This window comes from Toxorhynchites rutilus, chromosome 1, assembly GCF_029784135.1.
Source record: "Toxorhynchites rutilus septentrionalis strain SRP chromosome 1, ASM2978413v1, whole genome shotgun sequence".
Taxonomy (NCBI): domain Eukaryota; kingdom Metazoa; phylum Arthropoda; class Insecta; order Diptera; family Culicidae; genus Toxorhynchites; species Toxorhynchites rutilus.
In genome coordinates, this window is record NC_073744.1 from 65,101,015 (window position 1) to 65,125,495 (window position 24,481).

General features: G+C 35.4%; 1 protein-coding gene and 1 non-coding gene across 4 annotated transcripts in view; both read left to right on the forward strand.

The window, feature by feature from the left end:
- Positions 1–24,481, forward strand: part of LOC129763793 (G protein-coupled receptor kinase 2) — a 295,376-nt gene that overhangs the window by 210,926 nt on the left and 59,969 nt on the right. For all 3 annotated transcript variants that reach the window (XM_055762915.1, XM_055762914.1, XM_055762917.1), the window contains exons 6-7: positions 6,698–7,089; positions 7,208–7,307. In XM_055762915.1, the coding sequence (XP_055618890.1) occupies positions 6,698–7,089; positions 7,208–7,307 (492 nt within the window). The remainder of the gene's footprint in view (positions 1–6,697; positions 7,090–7,207; positions 7,308–24,481) is intronic.
- On the forward strand, positions 7,837–7,977 carry LOC129763687 (U4 spliceosomal RNA). The gene has a single exon (XR_008741013.1). It is a non-coding gene; the product is annotated as a U4 spliceosomal RNA (small nuclear RNA).

A 24,481-nucleotide genomic window follows, 5' to 3' on the forward strand; every position in this document is an offset into this window, starting at 1 on the left:
GCTGCTAATTGCTGATTTAAGGAGTTCCAGCATTCATCGAGGGGAACAGCATCCAGTTCGTCTACCCCCGGTAACGCAGCTTCAAGACGCTGCGAATATGTTGCAGCAACGTTCGGCTCCTGTAGTCGTCGTAGGTGGTACCGTGGTGAGCGCTGGTGTCTTATGTTATTGACGACTGACAGTTTAGAACGCAGTTTGACCAGCACCAGGTAGTGGTCTGAATCGATGTTAGCGCCACGATAGGTTCTGACGTCGATGATATCCGAGAAGTGCCGACCGTCGATCAAAACGTGGTCAATTTGTGTTTCTGTTTGCTGTGGTGATCTCCAGGTGTAACGGTATTGGAGGCTGTGCTGGAAGAAGGTGCTACGTATGGCCATGTTCTTGGAGGCAGCGAAGTCGATAAGTCTTAGGCCGTTTTCGTTGGTTCGCTGATGGGCGCTGAACCTACCAATTACCGGCCTGAATTCCTCCTCCTGGCCGACCTGAGCGTTCAAATCACCGATGACGATTTTGATGTCGTGTTTTGAGCAGCGATCGTATTCACGCTCTAGCTGCGCGTAGAATTCTTCTTTATCGTCATCGGTGCTAGCTAGAAGGGGGCTGTGGACGTTGATAATGCTGATATTGAAGAAGTGGCCTCTCATCCTCAATCTGCACATTCTCTCATTGATCGGCCACCAACCAATCACCCGTTTTTGCATCTCCCCCATTACTATGAAAGCTGTACCATGAAACGATCGCACCATCGAACCTTTCCAGCACACCTCCTGCAGCGCTACGATGTTGAAATTGCGGGCTCTCAATATTTCCGAAAGAATTCGGGTACTCGCAAGAAAATTGAGAGACTTGCAGTTCCATGTTCCGAGTTTCCAATCTCTAGTCCGTGTTCTTTGCGTGGGTCTAGTCCGATTGTCCTGTCTCGAATTTCTTTGTGAATTTTCCTGTGCGTTTTATTTTTACGGATGGCTTGCAGGGCCTGCACCAACCCCCTGTCTCGCCGGAGGACCGTCGTGCACAGCTCTTTTTAGAGTCCCCGCTGGCACGAAGACAGTGATCAGCCGCCCCTAACATGGGGATCAGACGCTGTTTTGAGCCGCACTTCCATGGTGAACAGACGCTCGGATAGGCCCCCTTCCCTGTCAGCATACGACCAAGATCCCACCTGGGTTGGTTACCCGATCTTCACTATGGTTACTCGTACCCCAGCCGGCACCACGGGGAGGTAGGGATAGGAGTTACAGTATATGTTACTTAGATTATAAAATCTGTAGATTGAATAGAACTTGAACCAGGAACTGAAAACTGAAAGCGATACTTATTTTTAGGGCTTGGAATCCGAATCTTGAATTTCAGTACAGCATTTGTAATCTGTAACCAGCGAAAGAAATATCGAACCAAAAATCAACCTGTTCTATAGCCAGTAGCCTAGAGCTTAAATGCAGCATTCATAAAACAAAATTGATAAATTTTCTGTTCGAAATCAGCAATCTGAATATGTAATCCTAGAAATCGCAACCAAAAATCTGGAATCACAATTTGAAATCTGAATCTAGAATCAGTACATTGGGTTAATCAAGAAATCTGAGCATGGATGAGAAGAAGAAGTAACTTGTTAATGTTGTTGTGTTTGAGTGCGATTTTATATCTGAATCTGATTTCTTAATAAGATACCTCAAGCAGATGTATGAATCTGATATTTGGATCTTATATCTGACATTACATATAGAATCTGTATTTATTATCTGTAATCCCATTATATAAAAAAATGAATCGAGAGCGTGAATCTGGAGTTTGAATCTAATTGGACCATGTATTATAGAAGAATACGAATCTGAATCTCCGAATTTGAATATCTGAATCTGAATCTGTGCTCTGGATCTGAATCTCTAAATTTGAATCTAGATTTGAATTTGAATTCGAATCTGAATCTGGATCTAAATTTGAACCCATATCTGAATCTGAATCTAAAGTTGAATCTGAATCTGAAACTAAATCTGAATTTGAATTTTTGAATCTGCTTCTGAATTTGAATTCGAATCTGAATGTGAATCTGAATCTGAATGTAAATCTGAATTTGAATAAAAATCTGAATATGAGTATAAATTGGAATCAAAATCTTTGAAACTTTGAAACTCTGAATATGCTTGAATTTGAATCTCAATATCAATCTCAATCTTTGAATCCTATCAATGAATCTGAATTTCTGATTCTGCTTCTGAATTTGAATTTGAGTCTAAATTGGAGTTTGAATCTGAATCTCAAATTCAATCTTTGAATCTGCTTTTCGATTTCGATTTTTCGAATCTGAATCTGAATGTGAATTTGAATTTGAACTAAATCTGAATCTCAATCTTTGAATCTCAGAACCTCCGAAACTGAATCTAAAGCATAGTTCATCTTAAATCTGGACGCATTAAAACGGGTATATCTCGGAGCTATGTGAACGAAATAAAAATGTTATGTACTCAAAATGTAGGTCTTTTATTGCACTTTAAAGGAAATATAACAAAAAAATTATTCCGATGTGGTTTTGATGAAATCTCGAACTTTTCGGCGAATACCACTCATCATAGTTTGGATACCCTGTTCGCTGACCTCAGCGGTCATTTTGTTCCACCATCTTTTCATCTCTGTTGCATCCCGAGTCGTCCTACCATTCTTCTTCATCTTCTGCTTGACAATTGCCCAATATTTCTCGATAGGGCGGAATTGAGGGCAGTTGGGTGGGTTGATGTCCTTTTCGACAAAATCCACCCCGTTGGCTCGATACCACTGTAGTACCTCTTTGCTGTAGTGACAGCCTGCTAAATCTGGCCAAAACTTTACTGGTCCTTTGTGAGATCTAATGTACGGAAGAATACGTTTTCTCAGGCACTCCTCCGTGTACATTTTAGAGTCCATGGTCTTGTTTGTCACAAAAACCGGGGTTTTTTGTCCGCAGCTGCAAATACCTTGCCAGATCAAACACTTTCTTGCAAACTTATCGGCAAAAACGAATTTGAACTTGCCGGGGACATCACCCCGACCAGTGGCTTTATAAAATTTTTGGCCTGGAAGCTGCCCAAAATCCATCATCACGTACGTTTTGTCATCCATGAGGATGCATCCGTTGTACTTCGTTAGAACCTTGTTGTATAACTTCCGGGCACGTCCTTTGGCTACTACATTTTGCTTCAATGTCCGGTTTGGTTGCTTACTGGCCCGATAAGATCGTATTCCTTCGCGCAGACGAATCCTTCTGACGGTGCACCGGTCGGCATTGAATTTCTTGGCGATGTCATAGTCCTACTGCCCTGGGTTTGCCTTGATCGTTCTCAACACCTTCAAATGCAGTTTCCGATCCTTAGTTCCACTATGACGCTTGGTATGAACCTGCCGATCGATAGTATGCATCTCACGGAACCGTTTGAGAACGCTCAGTCGATTTGGCCATTTTCAACGATTTCTCGATTTTTGAACCTGACCACGTCGGGTTTTTGAAGTATATCCGAACAAATCGTAATGAAATTTTCAGCACTGATAGAGGAAACATTCCAAAACAAAGTGCTGTCAAAACATTCTAGATCCGACCACTAGGAGCGCTGTGGTATAATATACAGTGCGTCCAGATTTAAGATGAACTATGTTTTAAATCTAAATCAGAATCTCAATACTCGAATCTCTGAATCTCATCTGTATCTGTTTCATCTTAACCTGAATCTCTGAATCTGATTTTCTGAAACTAAATCTCTCAATCTGAAACTCTCAGTCTGAATCTCTGATCATAAATCTCTGAAGCAGAATCTTTGCTCTGAATCTGCAACTGAATCTGAATCTAAATCTAAATCTGAATCTCAATCTTTGTATCTCCGAACTTCCGAAAGTGAATCTAAATCTATATCAGTATCTCAATCTTCGAATCTCTTAATCTGCATCTGAATCTGATTCATCTTAACCTGAATCTCTGAATCTGATTTTCTCAATCTGAATCTCTCAACATCCCTCAGTCTGAATCTCTAATTATAAATCTCTGAAGCAGAATCTTTGCTCTGAATCTGCATTTCTTAATTTGAATATAGATTTGAATCTAAATTCGAATCAGAATCTGAATCTAAATTTGAACCTATATCTGAATCTTAATCACAATCTTTGAATCTCTGAATGTAAGGCTGAATCTGAATCTGAATCTGAGTTTGAATCTCTGAATCTGCTTTTGAATTTGAATTCGAATCTGGATGAATGTGAATCTGAATTTGAATATAAATCTGAATCACAATCTTAGAATCTTTGAAACCAATCTATGAATCTGAAGCTCTGAATCCGCATCTGAACTCGAAATTGAATCTAAATTAAAGTCTGAATCTGTATCTCAATCTCAATCTTTGAATCTGCTTTTGAATTTGAATTCGAATCTGAATCTAAATCTCAATCTGAATCTAAATCAACATCGAAATCTGAATTTAAATCTGGTTCAAAATCTAAATCTAAATCTAAACCTGAATCTCAATCATTGAATCTCCTTGTGAATTTCAATCTGGATCTGAATCTGAATCTGAATTTGAACCTGAATATGGATCACAATTTTTGAATCTCTAAATATCTGAATCTGCTTCAGAACTTAAATTGGAGTTTGAATCTGAATCTCAATCTTTGAATCTGCTTCTGGATTTGAATTCGAATCTGAATCTGTTTGATCGTATTAGTTTTAAGTGTAGATACTTTGCCGACAATTCCGACAATTCTAACAGTGGTACTTCTTAAGATAAAAACTATCGGTTAGCGTAGTATGAACTGCAGTATGGTAGCGCAGATATGAAATAGTAGATATTAGTAGTTTTTAACATCCTTGTCCATTTTTGCTGGAAGTGTCGTGCTGAACACTAATAAATGTAGTTACTTAGTACAATTAATTCAAGTTGTTTGTGAACCTAAATGTGTGTACAAGATTTATGTATGTGACGTATATCCAGTGTACTTATTCTGGTCTTGACTGCTACCATTTCTACACGCACGCAACGAAATCTTCAATCTAAAACACAACGTAGGATCTAATTTCGGGATCTATACTTTGAGAGTGAATCTCCAGAAACTGGGTCTGGAATATGGATCTGAATATAGATCTGAAGTCGGACCCTGTAATTTAAAATCTTAATTTGGATAATGAACAGTGGCATCTCGTCCACCTGTTTCAACTGGGACAGGTAGACAGATATCTCAGAAAAAAATAATAAAAAAAACATAAGAAAAACGTTTTTTCATTATTATTTCACATTTGTAACATGGATGAGAATATTATCCCGAATATCCTTATTTTATTTTCCGTTTGGGTGAAACTTCTTCACCGTGAAGAATGTAATTTGATCACTATATTTGACTACACCGCCCAACCCGCACGCAATACAACACTACGAAATAAGTAGTAATGGCTACCGGGTTCAAACCTTCCATCTTAACCCGCCGTCATTCGATTTCCAAATTTTTTTTTTTCAATGAATTTTTTTTCAAAAAAATTCTTTGATAATTTTTAAAACTGAATACTTTTTTTTAAACTGGATACTTTTCTAGCAGCCGAGCGAGAATTTCGATCTATGGTTAATGTCTAAGAACGGCAAGAACCTTGTATTCTTATCACTTATCGGAGCATTTTAGAGCTGTGCTCAAGTACCATGTTTTGCTTCGAAACTAACATAGATACATATACGAGAAGTCGCAATTATACTCTCGCTCGATGCAATGTGCAAACGCGTGCTAAAGTATTTTGTATGATGCTACATTAACATACTAAGTGCTTACACTAACCTGCGCGAACGATTCGCAGAGCTGAAGAGTGACAAAAATCCATTTTTATTTCTTCCAAATTAACTCTCAGTTTTAACATATGCCGTTGACGACTCGCTGTCTAAGATTATCGCTGGAATAGAAATCGCAATTTATATTTTTGAGCAATCTTACGAGTTGTCAAACTTGTAAACGGGTGGAGTTTGAGCTGCAATTTTTTCTTTTTGCTCAATGTCTCTAGAGCAAGCACTGCATTTGAGTTTCGGTGGTATATAAAAATTGTACCTCGCCGCCGTCATTAGTTGCTCATTATTGATAGCCCGGGTTGAACAGTACAGTTCAAATGTAGCGGAGCACGTGAATGCTCCCAATTTTTGTCTCAATAAACAGGGCTTAGACAAAATCGGAGCACTGAGTGGATTTTTCTTTCTTTCTTTATTAAAGAGATTTTCAGCCAAAGGCTGGTTCATCTTTAATAGATGAGTGGATATTTTTTCTCAGCAAATTATATTATGGAAACAAGTGCACGCTAGTAGGTTGATTGTCTCATAGTGCCTACCAAACACAATTTTCAAACAGCGATAAATGAAGATCCTTTCATTCTATCGTGTTTAGAACTTGCTTGGCTAAGCTTGCTTGCTTGCTAAGCATACGTTATGTATCATTATGCAAAGACCCAGTGTATAACAATTGAATTATTTGACAATTGAAAAATAACAATCGACGGAACATTGCTTGACAACTGAACATTGAATAATCGAACGAAAACGAAATTTCCTACCCAGTTTAACACAAAAAAATCAATCATCCCAAATGTAATGGATACAAAACAGAACATGTATCTAGCTACGGTAATTCTCTCACATGCTAATTATATTTTAAATTGAAATACATTATACACAGTGTTCGCGTTTCGCTTTCTTGTTTCCATTGGCAGGTATGAAATCGCTGCCGACGAGAATCGGCTGGAGCTGGCGTACGATTTGGCCAAGCGGTACCTGTGCGTGTGCACCGAGAGCCAGGCGACCGAGGACAGTGGCGGTGGGGGTGGCGATGGTGATGACGGGAAATGCGACGATGACAGCGGCATCGGTGGCGATACCAAAAAACTCAGCAATCACGACGAGCAGCAGGAGAAAAGGGCGAACTCGACATCCAACGTGACCTCGACCTCTGCACCCGGTTGCAAAACCAACAACAGCTCCTCCGTCCCGCCGAAAGCCAATTCCAACAACAGCTCCAGTGCCATCAGGAGCGGTGACGACGATGATTTCGTGCTGGATGTCCTGAACGACGACATCGTGGCGCAAGTTCGGAGTAAACTGTTGAGTAGGTTGAAGATCTGTTCTGGGCGCACGAAATTCGTCCGAACTTTTGGTTGTTTGCTTGCTCACGGCGTGATTTTTCTGTATCTTTCTACTTTCATGTTTGCTACTTTTGTGCGCAGCCAGCACCAAAGAACTGTTCGATGCCTCCGTCACGGCGGTGAAGACATTCCTAGAGGGAGAACCGTTCCGGGAATTCGAAGCGTCGATGTATTTTCACAGGTAAGCAGTTTGGCGCAGTTATTTTGACTTTTTGTTGTTGTTCAATCGCGAATATTGTTTTCCTTGCGGGTGATATAGCATAAAAATTGGAATGATGGGAAAAGTTTGGTGGGGTAGAAAATTCGAATACCAAGCCAGCGAAAATGCTAGGAGGTTGACCCATAAACTATGCTGTTGAAAATTTTCAACTTCACTAGAATTAACTGTTGTTACGAAGTTTCATGAAACCTGAATAACAGTTCTGTCATTTCCCACACAAGGTGATTGTAAATAAGCCCAAAGTTTGTTCTTTATTCGCCAACTTCTGATGCTATATCAAACTAAAATGGGAAAAATAGGGCTTTGGCTTTCTGCTCTCACTTCACACAATGGCCGAATGAAACGAATGAAACTTCATATCTACTCGGCCAAACTGCATTGTGTCCTAGAATAATTATATGGTTTTACGTTTTGAGAGGGAAGAATAAAATCGATAGTGCAGCAGGATAAGTACTAAAAAGTATTATTTATAGTATTAAATTTAGTAAATTACTTTGCGCAGTGGCGATATTGTAACCAACGAGGTACATCCGAGGTGCGATTATTGCTAGTTGAAAAAAATAGTAAATATCACGTGTAATTCATAATAATTAATACATACTACTCACAAACTATAAAAACATTCAAATTGCAAATCAATCTATCCGCAGCTTTCAATATATCAAAATAGGTTCAATTTTGGTTAACAAAAGCCTCAAATATCCGCGTTCGTTGATTTTCAAATGGTTCCTTTCGCTTTCGGGTTGTTTGTAAAATGGAAAAATGAGGAGATATTTTTCAGCAATTTCCACAAAGATACTGTGTTTCAATGCGTTGTAACCAGAACTTATGACAACCTTGGTTGTACTCCTGCTTAAGTTCTGTGTTGATGATAATCTAATTTTCTTGCATTATCACCTTGGCTCATTTCAAGGCTGTATATATTACGGATTTATTGTTCACTGAGGAATTTGAAAATATTGAAGATCCTAAAACATCTTAGTAAAATCATTATGTAATACGTCCAAGTTAGTAACATATGAGAATATAACATGATCTTGAAACATTTGTAATAATTTTGACAAATGCGGAAACTGTGAATATTCTTTTCTGCTTAAATTTTGCTTTTAAAGTTTTGTCAGAAAGACCGATATTCAATCTGACGATCTCAATCAAGTTGAGATCGTCACCCTGCAGCTGAAACACAAATTCAAAAAAGTCGAAAATCTTGCTAAGCAAGAGCCTCTTGGTGGTCAGTGAACCCCAGCGTGTAGAAGTAACCGAGTAAAGATTTCGTCGTTATTATCATATAGCTGAGCAAATAATCGAGAGATCAAAGAATTACTTCGAAGCTTATTAATAGACTTAAAATAATAGACTTGTTGATGCGATTTTGTGCTCAGACTTTTTGCTACTGAATGCTGTCTGTGAATCAAGCAGTGAGTGACCAATACCTCTCGTAGTTGTAACTTTGAGTGAGCTGTAAAACCACGATGACGACTAACATAGATGGTGCACCATCAGTCACAATTTTGTTCCATGGAATAGCTTTGTCGGTAAAAAAATCGTTCCATGGCCTGAAAGATCGATTCTCCTCTGGTATCAGTCTTCATATATGTAGCAAAAATCATTTCTTGGCAAATATTTTCATCTTAAATGTATCGAACATACTCTAACAACAGAGCTTCACTGCTGAATAATGTAGACTCGTCCAGTTGGAGAGAAAATCTGTTGGTCTATAAGGAACTAAATAATTTTTTTCGGAAACAAATCTGTACCAATCTGTACTTTTTAACGAAGATCTTTACTCTGTACCGTACAAAATCTGTACCAAAAATTACGAAAAAAAAATCTGTACCTTTCCAGATAAATCTGTACGTGTGGCAACACTGTTCACAATAACATAATAAGTGATACTGATTCAAAAAATATTCTAGTATTTCATTTTCCAATACTAGAACTAAGCAACTGAAATTTTGAAAATCTTTTCGCACTCTGACTTCATATTGATATTCGTTCTTTCTATTGTTGCTTCTCGGAAACCGTTTTTTATTGCTTGTTTCATTTAGGATAACGATATCGGATCGAAGTATTGTCGGTACATTCCTATTTATTATTGTTGTGATCAGTGTTGTCTCACGTACAGATTTTTCTGGACAGGTAAAGATTTTTTTCATTATTTTTGGTACATATTCTGTACGGTACAGAGTACAGATTTTCGTCAAAAAGTACAGATTGGTACAGATTTTTTTTCCGCGTGGGAAATTTCTTACTATTTTGAGATCAAAACATTTGATTAAACATCGTAACGGCAACTCGAAAGTTTAAATAAATGATTGTATGCAATTTAGATTCAGAAAGACTATGTATAAGCATCTACAAACACACCAATGACTTGAAAATTTAAGTCTAGTATTTGTAGTAAATAAATGAGTATTGTTTTCATGCTAATAAAATAGATTTTTCTCTACAACGAATATGTTCGATGGTACAGATTTTTAGAATAAAAAGTACGGATGAAAAAGATTTTTAATCTCTCTGATACAGATTTAAATGTGACAACACTGGTTGTGATGTTTGCATGTTTACGCAAAATTTTGTCTACATTACGATCGCTTCAAATTGACGCATATCCGTAGAGATAGGTATAACACATTGATAATTTCATTATTTCAACGCTTTTGAAGAAAATAGACACCTATATATATTCACCTCGATCAATGCAGTCATTATAAGAGATGGAATGAAAATGCAGACGATTTTTGTAATTTTCCTTATAAAATTCGAAATGCGCCAAAATGACGCGTCCCGTAAACCTAATGTTAATAGGGGTTGATTTTCAGACCTCGTCGACCCCGAAAATCAATTCTCGTTTATGTCGACCCCTTGGAAACTGAAATCGACCCCAGGGTGTCGATATCGACCACTTTGAGATACCCTGTTTTAGGATATATCATACAGAAAGTAATTATTAAATTGTTTCTTTGATTGATATAATTTTGAAAATCCCTAAGTTGAGTTCAATGCTATGCTTAAAAAGCTATTCAAAATAAATAGTAAATGAATATTTTCACTTTATTTGCATTTATTATTTTTAAATCCCAAGAATGGTATCAAAACTCCGGGTACTACTTTACTCACTAGTCACTGGTCTGGCGCAACACAACGACCGACATGCGCATAACGCGCCGTACCTGCTGATGGATTTCTCCGAGACTGGGCCGCAGTGAAAAGGTTAACGCTACTCGATACTACATACTTAAAACAAACGAAAGCTGGCTGGAGCAATTTAATAAGCTACATAATGAAAGAAAATTATTTATTTATTGAGTTCCTCAAACCAGCATAAACTACATATGGATGCTTCATGGAAAAATGAATAAATTCTCAGTCGCTTCAAGCCACCAAAAATAAATAAATAAATAAATTGCCAAATCGATTGACTCCATTTTTGACATAGGACTGTGTCTTTGTTATAGGGGGGTCACTCTACGAAAAATGTAACGATTTATTAAGAGTTTTCAAACACATATTACACAAAATCGTTATTGCGACATATGTTGTGTTATATATCATTAGACAGGAAATTTATCCAGATTTTTTTTTTGATTGAAACATGAACAGTGAATATAGTAAAAAAAAAATTAACAATTTGACGATTTAATTGGGTATGATTTCTTTCGATTGTACTATTCACTCGCTTCCTCCCCGCAACGCAACGAGCAATCTTCTTGCCAAAATTCGGGCGTTAGCTCATAATGTGAGTTGATGCGTAAAATGAATTATTCTCCATTTACCGAATTATATTACATTTACATTAATTTTATATTATATTGTATGTTGTCCAATCAATTTGTGCTCAATTACTGTTTTTATCGTGTAGGTCTCACTACTAACAAATTGTGTAATTGCGGTCCATATATCCATAATATCGAGTATGTTGTTTGGTTATGTGAAAATGCAATAAATGAATTTAAATGGCTGCTGATTTAGAAGATCGAAAGGGTACACGTAAATCAGATTATGATAGCTTGAGTAGTCGCGATCTTACAGGGCTATACAGTTATTACAAACAATGTTCCTGACAACGTGGTAACGAAGGAGATAATGCTATTTTTATCTATTATATATTTTTGTAGTCATAGATTGATTTGACTCAGGCTTATATTTATGTAGGTCTTAACTATTTAGACTTGTGTTTAAAAATGATACATGATGACTCTTTGTCTTCTTCTGCATGATTGAATAAACAGATGAAAAGGGTAGTAATGGCTTTAATGGTATTTTTGTGTACATTTTTGTACAGAATACGGTACCGAATTCTACCACGTTATGTCATCTAACCCGTTTAAAGAACACAAGTACATACAGGAAACGGTTTTTCCAGGGCATCCGTTTGATGAATCAAAAGAAAAAAAATACAGATTTTGTTCAATGAAAAACTCAATTGAAATGCAATTACTACACATAATCACAGTCCTATGTCAAGATCCCGTCCGTGCCCAACTTCAACTTTTTTTTGAATATTATTAAATTTTAATATCAAAGCACTTGATTAGCTTCTAACTGTACATATTCAAAAAAATTTCTTTAATAATAATTATTAACACCACTAAATTTTAGCGATTGAATGATAAATAATTTATGTCAGAAGTCAATCTTATTAACTCCATACTATAATGTATTTATATCATGATGAAAATCTAGTTAACCCGCTGCACTATTTTTCCTATCTTGAGGAGACATCTGTAAGCTATTCGTTTAATTTCGTTATTCGCGGTGACGGCATTGAGCTTCGTATCACGAATTGGGGGAGTGAGCAAGAAAATATGGGTTTGCAGAAGGAATGAACCCACTCTTAAAATAAAAATTATGAATGAAAATTATTTTTCCTAAATCAAATTAGTACTCTATGTAAATTCAAATCTATTTTGTCTGCAAGTGGTGAAAAATTGTGGTAAAAAATTTGTGTCTAAAGATAATTCGAAATTATAATGGTAAGTTTTGGTAGGAATATCTGAAAATTTATAAAAAACTAGCTGACCCGGCAAACTTTGTCCCGCCCAAAATTTATTTTTCGTTATCACATCCACGTTTTTTTTTATTAAGCGCACGTTCATAGGTCCAATCGGAGAACTGTTCATTGATAGATTTTCTAATCTAGCCTTCAAAATTACCTTTCACCATAAAATTCCTAGTGCTTCTACCAGAACTCGTCATTATAATATCAGATTATTTCCAGATACAATTCTCGTTCAAAAATTTTCAACCACTTGTAAATAACATGTTTCTCCGTCTCATGGAATAAATGTTTGATACAGAAAATATGATAGAATAAAGACAGCCCTAAATCGGACAATTTCTTTCTCGAGTTTTGCTCTTATCAACACATTTGGTGATACATTTTTATTTATATAGATAGATATAGAAGTGTGTTCTCATTAAAAAAAAATCAATTGTCATGTTTGGTTGAAATATGTGTATTATTTTCACGGAAACCCCTTTCCATTTCAGAGGAGAGGAAGAGGGAGAAAAGTGTCGATTCACCATAGAGACGTTTCGTGCCCCCTTAAACCTCCATATACCTAATTTGGTTTTATTTGCCTCATAGGAACTAATGTCCTATCCAGTTGTCGACACCGTACCGCTGTCATCGCGAATCGCTTACACGAACGAAGTTCGAGAAAAATAAAAGAAGACAAAAATAGTTGTAATCGAGTTGCTACAAATGCAGATGCTTATAAATCTCAAATTTAGTGTGAATTGTCCAAAAAAAAAATTACTCCGTTATAACATTAAAATGGATGATGCTAATAACAATTATTTGAGTAGGGAAAATAATGAATCGGATGATTCTTCAATATAAATTACTGGCAGAAAGCTCGACAAAACCGGAAACGGTTTTGTATTTATTCGGATTCGTCATTTGATCACAGCAATAAAAGAATCGCAGCAAAAAATTCGACTGGACGAAAAAGAAACCGTAATCCAGATCAATGGGACCGAAATATCCAAAAGCATAACACAATGAATGGTGCAAGATACAGAAAAAGAAGTGGACGTTTAATATCTGAAAAAACATTTTCAAATTCGTAATAAAAAAAATTGTTCAAAGACTGAATTTTAATAAATAATTGGCTTTCACTTGCCAAATCGATTAAAGGGTGTGTCACATCAAATTGCATCACGGAAAAAACGCTGTAGAAATTCGCCCAGTAGACCGATCCTTTTGAAAATTTTAGACAGTAAAATAAAAACTATTAAACAACTTTTGGCATTTTCTTTTTATTCATACTTCGAGCCCAAGCCCGTATGCTCGCACCTTCCTCTTTACCCCGTCCATAAGGTTCTGTAGAACTTCAGGTTGTAGTTTTTTTTGAACAGAAATCCTCCGATTTGACAACTTTTGGGTTCTTCCGGAGGGCCTGCTTCATAATCGCCCAATATTTCTCTATTGGGCGAAGCTCCGGCGCGTTGGGCGGGTTCATTTCCTTTGGCACGAAGGTGACCCCGTTGGCTTCGTACCACTCCAACACGTCCTTTGAATAGTGGCACGAAGCGAGATCCGGCCAGAAGATGGTCGGGCCCTCGTGCTGCTTCAATAGTGGTAGTAAGCGCTTCTGTATGCACTTCTTAAGGTAAACCTGCCCGTTTACCGTGCCGGTCATCACGAAGGGGGCGCTCCGCTTTCCGCAAGAGCAGATCGCTTGCCACACCATGTACTTTTTGGCAAACTTGGATAGTTTCTGCTTGCGAATCTCCTCCGGAACGCTGAATTTGTCCTCTGCGGAGAAGAACAACAGGCCCGGCAGCTGACGAAAGTCCGCTTTGACGTAGGTTTCGTCGTCCATTACCAGGCAATGCGGCTTCGTCAGCATTTCGGTGTACAGCTTCCGGGCTCGCGTCTTCCCCACCATGTTTTGCCTTTCGTCGCGGTTAGGAGCCTTCTGAATCTTGTATGTACGCAGGCCCTCCCGCTGCTTGGTCCGCTGGACGAATGAACTTGACAAATTCAGCTTATTGGCGACATCCCGGACCGAACTTCTCGGATCACGTCTAAACTGCTTAACTACGCGCTTGTGATCTTTTTCACTGACGGAGCATCCATTTTTGCCGTTCTTCGCCTTCCGGTCGATGGTTAGGTTCTCGAAGTATCGTTTTAGTACTCTGCTGACCGTGGATTGGACGATTCCAAGCATCTTACCGATGTCCCGATGTGACAACTCCGGATTCTCGAAAAGAGTGCGCAGGATTAATTCACGACGCTCTTTTTCGTTCGACGACATTTTTCCAAATTTACGAAAAATTGACAGTGAAGCATGGCCAACGTGATCTATACACTCTTATCTGATTATAAGCTGAAGCTGAAGATATAATTCCTAAAGATTAAATTTCTACAGCGTTTTTTCCGTGATGCAATTTGATGTGACACACCCTTTAATTCCCCTAATCATGAAAAAATTGTAGTAATAAAAACAAATACTCCAAGTTTATTCCATCTTACACTTTCTATATGTCGTCAGATCAAATATGCGTTTGCAGTAATACATTCTACATCGTATTTTCGAATTTGTAGTTTGAAAAGAATTTTCAAAAAACAGCATATAATATTTTATGATTTTTCTCGGCTTCTTATTTTATGGAGTTAATAGATTTGGCAATTGAAGCAACCATTTGTTGCTCAAATACAATAATGATGGTAACCTTAACCTTATCTCATGGTAACATAAATTATTTTGCTGTGTTCGTTTCAGAGGCTCATCATATGATTAATTGGACTATATTCGGTGTAATTTGTTCTTCAGTAATCTATGTAGAAAATGTTACAGTTTCTCAGAAGCCTAATGGGTGCGTAAAAATTTAGTTTTTCTAATATTTCTTCTGAGTTCACTCGCCGGGAAATGATGAATCATGGCTATTAAGCTATTCGTATTAATTATCATCCAGCGTACTTCATATGGAGGGAGATGATATGAAGACTAGCCTAGTTTACGAAGTTACGAATAATAAAAATTGTTTCTGTACAGATTCAATTCCGTCTTTGTGTGAAGTTTTGCAGGGGGACCATACAGTACTACACTAATTTCCGTCGTAAGCACTAAGTTTCGTCACAAGCACCAATTACTGGGCGGGCTCGAGTATATACAGTCCACCACCATAGAGACATTTATTGCCCCCTAAAGCCTCCATATGCCAAATTTGGTTCCATTTGCTTGATTAGTTCTCGATTTATGCAGAAATTAGTGTTTCATTCGTATGGCAGCCCCCCTTAAAGAGGGGAGAGGAGTGTCTATTCATCACCTTTCACCATACCTTTCCCGTATAAAAAAAAAATCCAAACTCTTTCATGCGGTGATAGAGGATCATATTCTATGAAAGAAATCCCTTTACGCATATGTTCGAATTCAAACGATTATGGTCCGCCAAACTTACCAGAATTTCGCCCAATAGAAAAATTCTGCACGATTATGAAGGGTATGTTCCGGAGAGCAGCGAATTCCTTCAAAAACTACCAGGATTTGGAGAAAGAGTGGATGAAAATGTGTAAGAAAGATGGTGCAAGTGTTGCACAGGATTTGATGGATAGTAGCGTTAAGTCCAAGGTGCGGGCATTTAGTGTAGGTGAGAGGAGGTTGAATAAACCAACTTTGAAAAACCAAAGTTACTATGTGTTCATTTTGTCCCTGAGAGGTTCAAAAATATTCGTTTTAAAATGAATTGTTGGTGGTCATTTTTGTCTGTCGTTTTTTTTCGAGTACGGTCTTTATGAAATGTATCCGAATGTATTCGGCTGTCAATCGATATGGAGATCATTGAAAGTTGTTATGGTTTTTGCAATGATATTTCAATGTGGGTTAATGAGGGGTGTCCTAAAACACCTCACGAATAGTTCAGTTTGTTAGCGGACGCCCGATCTTTCACATATCGAGACCCCATAAAAATATTCTTTATGTAAGTGCGATAATTGCTCAATCCTCTGCAGGGTTGACAAAAGAGACCTTTTTTCTTCATTATGTAAGTGAATAATTTGCTGTTGAAAGAACATTTTCATCGTTGCATATCATCAAACTGCATGTCGGATTGGATTTCCTTTCCACTCGAACCCCCCCAGCTTTAGGGAGGAAATTTTAACACCTCCTTTTTTTCTTTCGATTGACTGGAATTGATGGCCATGGTATTGCAATATGTCACACATTCCGCTGGTCTGCAGCTGGAGAATATGTGCATTCACGAGTGGTGTCGTTTCCCTGCCTGCTAGAAGGGACTATCCAGCGAGTAACGCATCGCATTACTTGCATTTCAAAGTCTTGTTCTCCTGTCTTGCTGCCATATGTCGATGCAGCGAAGTGTGACAGTTCCTTGCTATCCCTGTTTGGTGCGATCTGGTTTGTGGTTTCAGGATGTCCTGCCAAAGGAAATACGACAAATTGCTCCGCCATTAGGAGTGAGAGAACATGGAGTAAAATTACATTAGATTGTGTTAACAAAATGCTTCCCGCTGGACCGTTTTGTGGCTGGAATTAGGTGTGCAACAGTGATTTCGAATTCTAGTATTCCAGTTGCCAATAATCAAGCGCAAATTATCCTTTGTGGTTTGCTGTAAAAAAGTGGGTCTAATGATGATATGTCACAATAACGGGACAAATGAGCACATTGCACTGTCCCTTCTAGGTTCACATAAACTACATGTGATTGGCAATTTTTGGATCAATGTTAGGTTACTGACTCCAAAAACCCATCGATATGAAAATTATTCATGGATGTAGTACAGAACGAGGGGAAAAGAATGATTTTCAAAGCTGATATACTCCAGGTTCAGATGGATCTTCGGCAACAAAGTGTCCTACTTTCTTGTCAAAATCTTGAGAGACTCATTGGATTGACTCACAAGGCCTCTTTCAAAGAAAAGCTCGAGCTTAAGCAAATTGATCTCAGGGTCAACTCTTCGTTGAAAAGTTGTTCAATAATATACAGTCAACTCTCCCTAACTCGATGTTCTGTATCTCGATATTTTCTCTAACTCGATGGATTTCATGGCACCTTCGATGCCTCTCTTACTCGATGTGTTTTGATTCATTTTTCCATGGATTTTCACCTCCCTAACTCCATTGATTTTCACGTTATTACCTCAGATTTCAATTGCCCTTGAAAGTGAAGACGGAGTGTTCGTGTCATCAAACAATTTCTTTTCAAGTATGGAAAACCACGAGAAACCTTTCAAGCGAACAACCAAAACGCTAACCATTGCGCAAGGTTTGAGCATCATCGAGCAGGTCGAAAAATATGGACGGAAGGGGTCTGAAGCTGCAAATAATTTCAGTATTGCACAAAGTGCGGTATCAACACTACTCAAACTAAAGTAAAAATGGAATCGGAATGGAAAATTGTATCTAGACCAAAAGCATATAAGGTTGGTCAGAATCGAGAAGCTGGAGCGGTCAATGAATTTTTGTCTTGTCAAGCTAGACAAAATAATTTACCCCTCTTCTATTCTTCGGGATATGGCTTGAGAATTTGTCCAGAAACTGGGAAATCCTAACTTTAAAGCACAACCAACATGGACGGGAGTGATATTTCGCTGGCATAATTAATGTGTCGTGAGCGATGTCGACGGTACAATACCGTTCGATTGCTCAATGTCTTTTAATAATTAGTGCAAAAAGGACCAAAACGTGATTTGCTGTGATCTGATGCCAGATACCGATATACTAGAAAGTGTTGAAAAACCTGAGAAAAACGCTGAAGATAGTAGTTCTATTGAGATGTTAATTCGAACGTTAAATCAAACCTGAAGAATATGTCCGGAATATTGAAATCAACTGAAAATGTTCCTGTGAAACTATTCGAACATTTCTTTGTGATTGAACAGTTCCTGCGTGACCGTTACAATTCAGTTTGAGTAACATACTTAATCAATATTTTCTTTGTGACCCTAGTGCCTCGTGCAAGTCGGACTCGATTATATACAAACTCGATGATATACAAACTCGATTATATATGATTCGATTATGTAAAATTTAGGACTCGATTGTATACAGTTTGAAAAAAAAAGTTTTTTTTTATAATTCAAATATGAATAACTTCAAGAAAAAAAGTTAACCTTTCAGCAATAAGGTGAAATTTAAGTGGCTTTTATAAGTACAGTGGATTAATCAGAATTCAATTTCTTCATCAGGAATTGTTTATATCGATATTGCAGCTAAATCAAGAGAGATAGAAGTTTGTTAGTCAAAGAACAAATTGTAGAGAGGTTAGAAAGCTTTAATTTAATTGATAGAAACAATCAAGTTTAGTATGAATTTTTAGGATAAAATTAATAATTACAAATAAAAAAAAACTTTTAAATTTTCCACTTCAAAAATGTTATTTTAATCCACTAATTTAGATGTTCCACTACTATATCCTGTACTAAATTTTCTCATCTTTCAAATGAAAGCAACAAAATCGGATTACGTAGCATACTTTTCAATGTAGAGTCAGTTTGAGCCAACAGAATCCGAAACAAAGAAAAAGTTCTATAAGTCTGTCATCGTTGAAATTCTAACATATGCGTAGAAGGATTTTTTTCGTGAAATATAACCGTCTATCACCTCCTGAAAGATTCTGGAAAAAATATTTTTTTTATATGAGAAAGGTGTTTTTTTCACATTAAGGGAATGAATCAAAAATTCAAATTAATACCATAATTGGGACACTTACCCTAATATATGACAATTTAAGACATAAAAAAAATTAGGAAAAAATGTTCTGTATCTCGATACCTCCCTAACTCGATGGTCCCTTTGGATATCGAGTTAGGGAGAGTTGACTGTAATAATTTTGATAATATGCTTTGTTCTTAATTTTCACAAAAAATCCTTTGCCCGAAAATAAAATCAAAGTTTATAACGCGTTTCTGAGATATGGAATCTGAGAGTCTGTAATCTCAAATTTCAATCAGGATTTGGTAGGATTAGGATGCCAGAAATAAGAAATCGGTAATTTTAAGCTTATAAAGTCGTAATTCGGAAAATGGATCTGTCATCCTTGTGTTGTTTATCTGAAATATAAAACTTTAAATTTAAAATCTTTATCTGAAAATGCATCAGATTCTTTTGAATATATATTCCATGAAAATCTTAGTTTCAGAAATTGAATAATCAATAATCGGAGTCAAAATCTTGAATTTGGAAATTGAGATAGGAAATTGCCTATGGTATCTGAATTTTGTATCTAGTTAGATCTCTAAAACTAAAAATTCTAAATTTGAAATCTGAATCTAGAATCTTGATTTAGGCTTTGATTATTAAATCGTTAATGCATATGAAATCTTGGAATCCAAATATAAAAACAGTGAATTAAGAACTCGGGAATCTGAAAAAACGGAAATATGAAAAACATATACCTCAAAAAAAAAAAAATTTGAAATTTTACAATCGAAAATTGGAAAATGGAATACCTAAAATTCGAAAATCTAAAAACAGGAAATCTGAAAAACGAAAACCTAAAAATCGTAAATTATATATCGGAAATCAAAAAATCGTAAATCTGTAAATCATAATTCTGAGAATGTAAAAGGAAGAATTTATAAACTGAGAATCTAAGAATCGGAAACCTTATTGTGCAAGTTCCGGTGATTCAAACTTAGAATAGTCAATAACGACGCCGGACACATCATTACCGTCACCAGGGGAAGGGAAGGAATGTTAGTATGGTATTCGCCGTCCGAAGGCCAGAAGGGTCGCCTCTATAGCGTGGTTCCCTGGTCTATCATGGAGGTGATAGTTGATAGTGGGGAGAGGTAAGGATCACAGAGATTCACAGAGATAAGTGATGTGATTATGTAAACGCGAAATATCGGCCACTCGACAAAACGAAATTCCTAACATCTTATATGTAACAACACGCAAAGAATCGGAAATCTAGGAGAATAGACAAAATAAAAACTCTAAAATTCGGCAATATGAAAAACAAGAACCAAAAAGCCGACCATCTAAAAGACATAACCACAAAGTCGAAAATCGTTCCGAAGTTCCGAAAAAACTAAAAATCGGAACCTCAAAATCGGAAATCAGAAAATTTTAGTTTTTAAATCGGAAATCTCAAAGTGATATATGGAATTTGAGGATCGGAAATTTGTATTAGGGAAATAGGGAATCAAAACTAAAATAGAGAACGAATATTAACCTAAATTAAACCTAAAAATCGAAAATTTAGAACTCGGAATTCTGGAAGTTTAAAATGTGAAAATTGGAGTTCTGAAAAACAAAAAACATAAAAATCGAAAATTCGAAAAACAAAAAACGGAAATGTAAAAATAGGAAATCTTTCATCTTTTTTTTTTTAATTTTCGGTCCTTGGATTTCCATTTATCATGTTTACAGTTTTTAGATTGGCGATTAACAGATTCCCGACTTTCAAATTTTTAACAACAAAAATCTCAAAATCAGAAATTCAAAAAAACGGAAATCTAAAAATATAAAATTGGAGAATGGGGAATCTGACAATAAGAAATAAAAAATAAATTTTAAAAATAAATCAGAAGTTGAAAATCAGAAACCAGAAATCAGAAAATTGGAAATCTAAAAATCGAAAATCTGAAAATCGGAAATCTTAGAAACCAAAATGTAAAAATAGGAAATCTTTAACCATTTAACTTTTTATCAGATTTTTGATTATTAAATTTTCGTTTTTCAGATCACCAATTTTCAGATTCCACATTTCAGATTTTCAACAACAAAAATCACAAAATCGGAAATTATAAAATCGGAAATATAAAATCCGTAAATCTGGAACGAGAAAATTTGAAAAAAAAAGTTATTATATGTAAATGTATAAAATAAATGTAAAAATTATAAATCGGAAATATAATAAATCGGATTCTTGAAAATCGGAAATCTGATAAACAAAAATGTGAAAATAGGAAACATTAAAAAATATTGAAAACCTAAAAATCATAAATTCAATTCAATTCTAGAGAATTAACAAATCATTTACATTTATTTTTTTTTCACAGATTTCCGTTTTTTTCGACTTTTAAATTTTTAACAACAAAAATCAGAAATTCGAAAAAGGGAAATCTAAAAACATGAAATCAGAAAATAGAGAATCTGACATTAAGAAATAAAACCTGAAACTAAACAATTTTAAAAATAAATCAGAAGTTTAAAATCAGAAATCTGAAAATCAAAAACTCTAAAAATCGAAAATCGGGAAATCGGTAATCTGTAGAACGAAAATGTAAAAATAGGAAATCTCATTTTTTTTTCAGATTTTCGATTATTGAATTTTAATTTTTCAGATTAACAATTGTCAGATTTCACATATCAGATTTTCAACAACAAACATCACAAAGTCGGAAATCTTAAAATTGGAAATTTTTAAATCGGAAATCTAAAATACGTAAATCTGAAAATAGAAAAATTGTAAAAAAAAGGAATCCTAAAAAATTTAACGAGCAATTTAAAATTTTGAAATCTGAAAAATCTGAAAATTTTGAAATCAAATCTGAGAATCGTAAAAATCGCAAATCTGAAAAACAAAAACCGAAATTGAGAATCTAAAAATCGTTAATCTGTAAATCGTAAATATGGATAATGGAAATGTAAATATGAGGAATTTATAAAACAAAAATCTAAGAATAGGAAATCTAAAAAAAATTAAAATCTAAAAATCAAAAATCTGAAACACAAAAACCAAAAAGGCGGAAGTCTAAAAATCAGAAATTGAAAATCAGAAATATGAATTCGGAAATCTGAAAGCAAACTCAAAAATCAAAAATCTGAATACTGGAAATCTGAGAAACTAAAATGTAAAACAGGAAATCTTTAATAAAAAAATTTAAAATCTAAAAATCAAAAATTTAAACACTATAAATTAAAAATCGTTAATCTAAAAATTAGAAATATAAAAATTGGATTCTTGAAAATCGGAAATCTGGAAAACGAATTTGTAAAAATAGGAAATCTGACAATAAGAAATGGGAAATCAATTTTAAAAATAAATTAGAAGTTAAAAATCAAATCCTTCAAAATCGGAAATCTAAAAATCGAAAATCTGAAATTCGGAAATCTGAAAAACGAAAATATAAAAATAGGAAAACTTGAACAATTTTTTCAAATTTTCGATCATTAAATTTTAATTTTTCGGATTCTATGTTTCAGATTTTTTTAAATTTCCGATTTTGTGATTTGAGTTGTTGAAACTGAAATCACAAAATCGGAAATTAAAATCCGTAAATCTGAAACTAGAAAATTAAAAAAAAATAATAATGTAATAAGAGGAAATTTAAAAATCGGAAATCTGAAAAACAAAATCCTATGAATCGCAAATCTGAAAAACAAAAACGGAAATTTAAAATCTGAAATCTAAAAATCGTAAATCTGTTAATCGTAAATCTGTAGATTGTAAATCTGAAAAATGAGGAATTTATGAAACGAAAATCTAAGAGTCGGAAAAATAAAAGTTGGTGAATCTAAAAAAATTTAAAATCTAAAAACCCGAAATCTGAAACACATCAACCAAAAAGTCGAAAATCGAAAAATCTGAGAATTAAAAATCAGAAATTGAAAATCGGAAATATAAAATGAATATCTGAAAGTTTTAAATTCAAAAACAGGAAATTCTAAAAACGATAATCTGACAATCGGAAATCTGAAAAACGAAGATGTAAAAATAGGAAATCTTAAAAAAATAGAAAAACCAAAAATCAAAAATTTATTGATTTATTTAAATTTATTTAAAAATTATCAATTATGTATTATGTATTCTTGAAAATCGGAAGTCTGAAAAACGAAATGTAAAATTAGAAAATCTTAATTTTTTTTAAGATTTACGATTTTTGAACTTCCATTTTTCAGACTTTAATTTTCTGATTTCCAATTTTTAGATTCCTTTTATCGAATTTCCGTTTTTTTTGGATGTTTGACACTTAGATTTTCAATAAAAAGAACTAAAAATCGGAACTTCAAAATCGGAAATCGGAAAATTTTAGTTTTTAAATCGGAAATCTCAAAGTGATATTAGGAAAATAGGGAATCAAAACTAAAATAGAGAACGAATATTAACCTAAATTAACCTAAAAATCGAAAATTTAGAACTCGGAAATCTGATGGAAATGAATGTAAAAATCGGAAATTTAAAATTTAAAAATCGAAAATCTGAAAATAAAAATTGTAATTAGTCTCAAAGTCGGGAATTTGTAAAAAAAAAGGAAAAATACAAAAAAAATTCAAGTTCGGAAACCTTAAAAAGTCGGAAATCAAAAATTCAAGAAATTTAAAATCTATAGATCGAAAATCTGGGAAATGGAAATGTAGAATAAGGAAATTTTACTATCGAAAATTCAAAAATCCGGAATCTTAAGATCGAAAATCTAGACATCGGAATGATGAGACGTTTATGTTTTCGAACAAAATGATTTCTTATCGAACAGTCAAATCATAAACAACCACTGAAGAAAAATAACGTGAGTGGGGAAGAATATAATCATTATAATAGAGTGCGGAATGTTTAAACCCTCTTAAAGCCAAAAAGAAGAAGAAGATGGAGTGCGGGAAGCCGTTCCGGGGTAAAGCGTGTACTTGATTTCTCAACGTATTCAGTTAACAGCAGACTGCTAAATAAGTCCCCGAAAGGTCATAATTCCTTGGAGAAAAAGCCCAAACACGGCGCGTGGCGGACAAGTGTTCCGGGGAGCAACCCGGAACACTTCTAAACTCTTCCTGCTTCGATAGCAAGATGTTGTCTATGGTAATTTGGTGAATGTGCCTGCGGCCGCCTTTGGTTTGCCCTTCCGTTTTTTTTAATCGAGTGATTGATTTGGCTCCGTCGACCGGAGGCCGGAGAGAAAATCCCTACCGCCTTGTCACACTGTCGAGAGCTTTGGGGAATTGTGTTAGGAGGGGAAGTAATTTAAAAAAAGTAGATCCAGAATTGATTGATTTTTTTCTGGTCCCACTGGATGTTAAACGTCGATGTTGATAGATTATAAATTAATTGCGAGTCTTCAATCAGCGGCATAGTGCCCACAGCTCTTTGGGCTGAGTGGAAAAATCAAGAAGACATCCGTGGAGACGTTAAATCTACGGATGCTTTAGAGAAGATACATTTAGCAGGTGGTCGCCATTCGGCACTCCTGTAGTCAAGAAGAATTTTTTTAAAGATGAACGAAATTA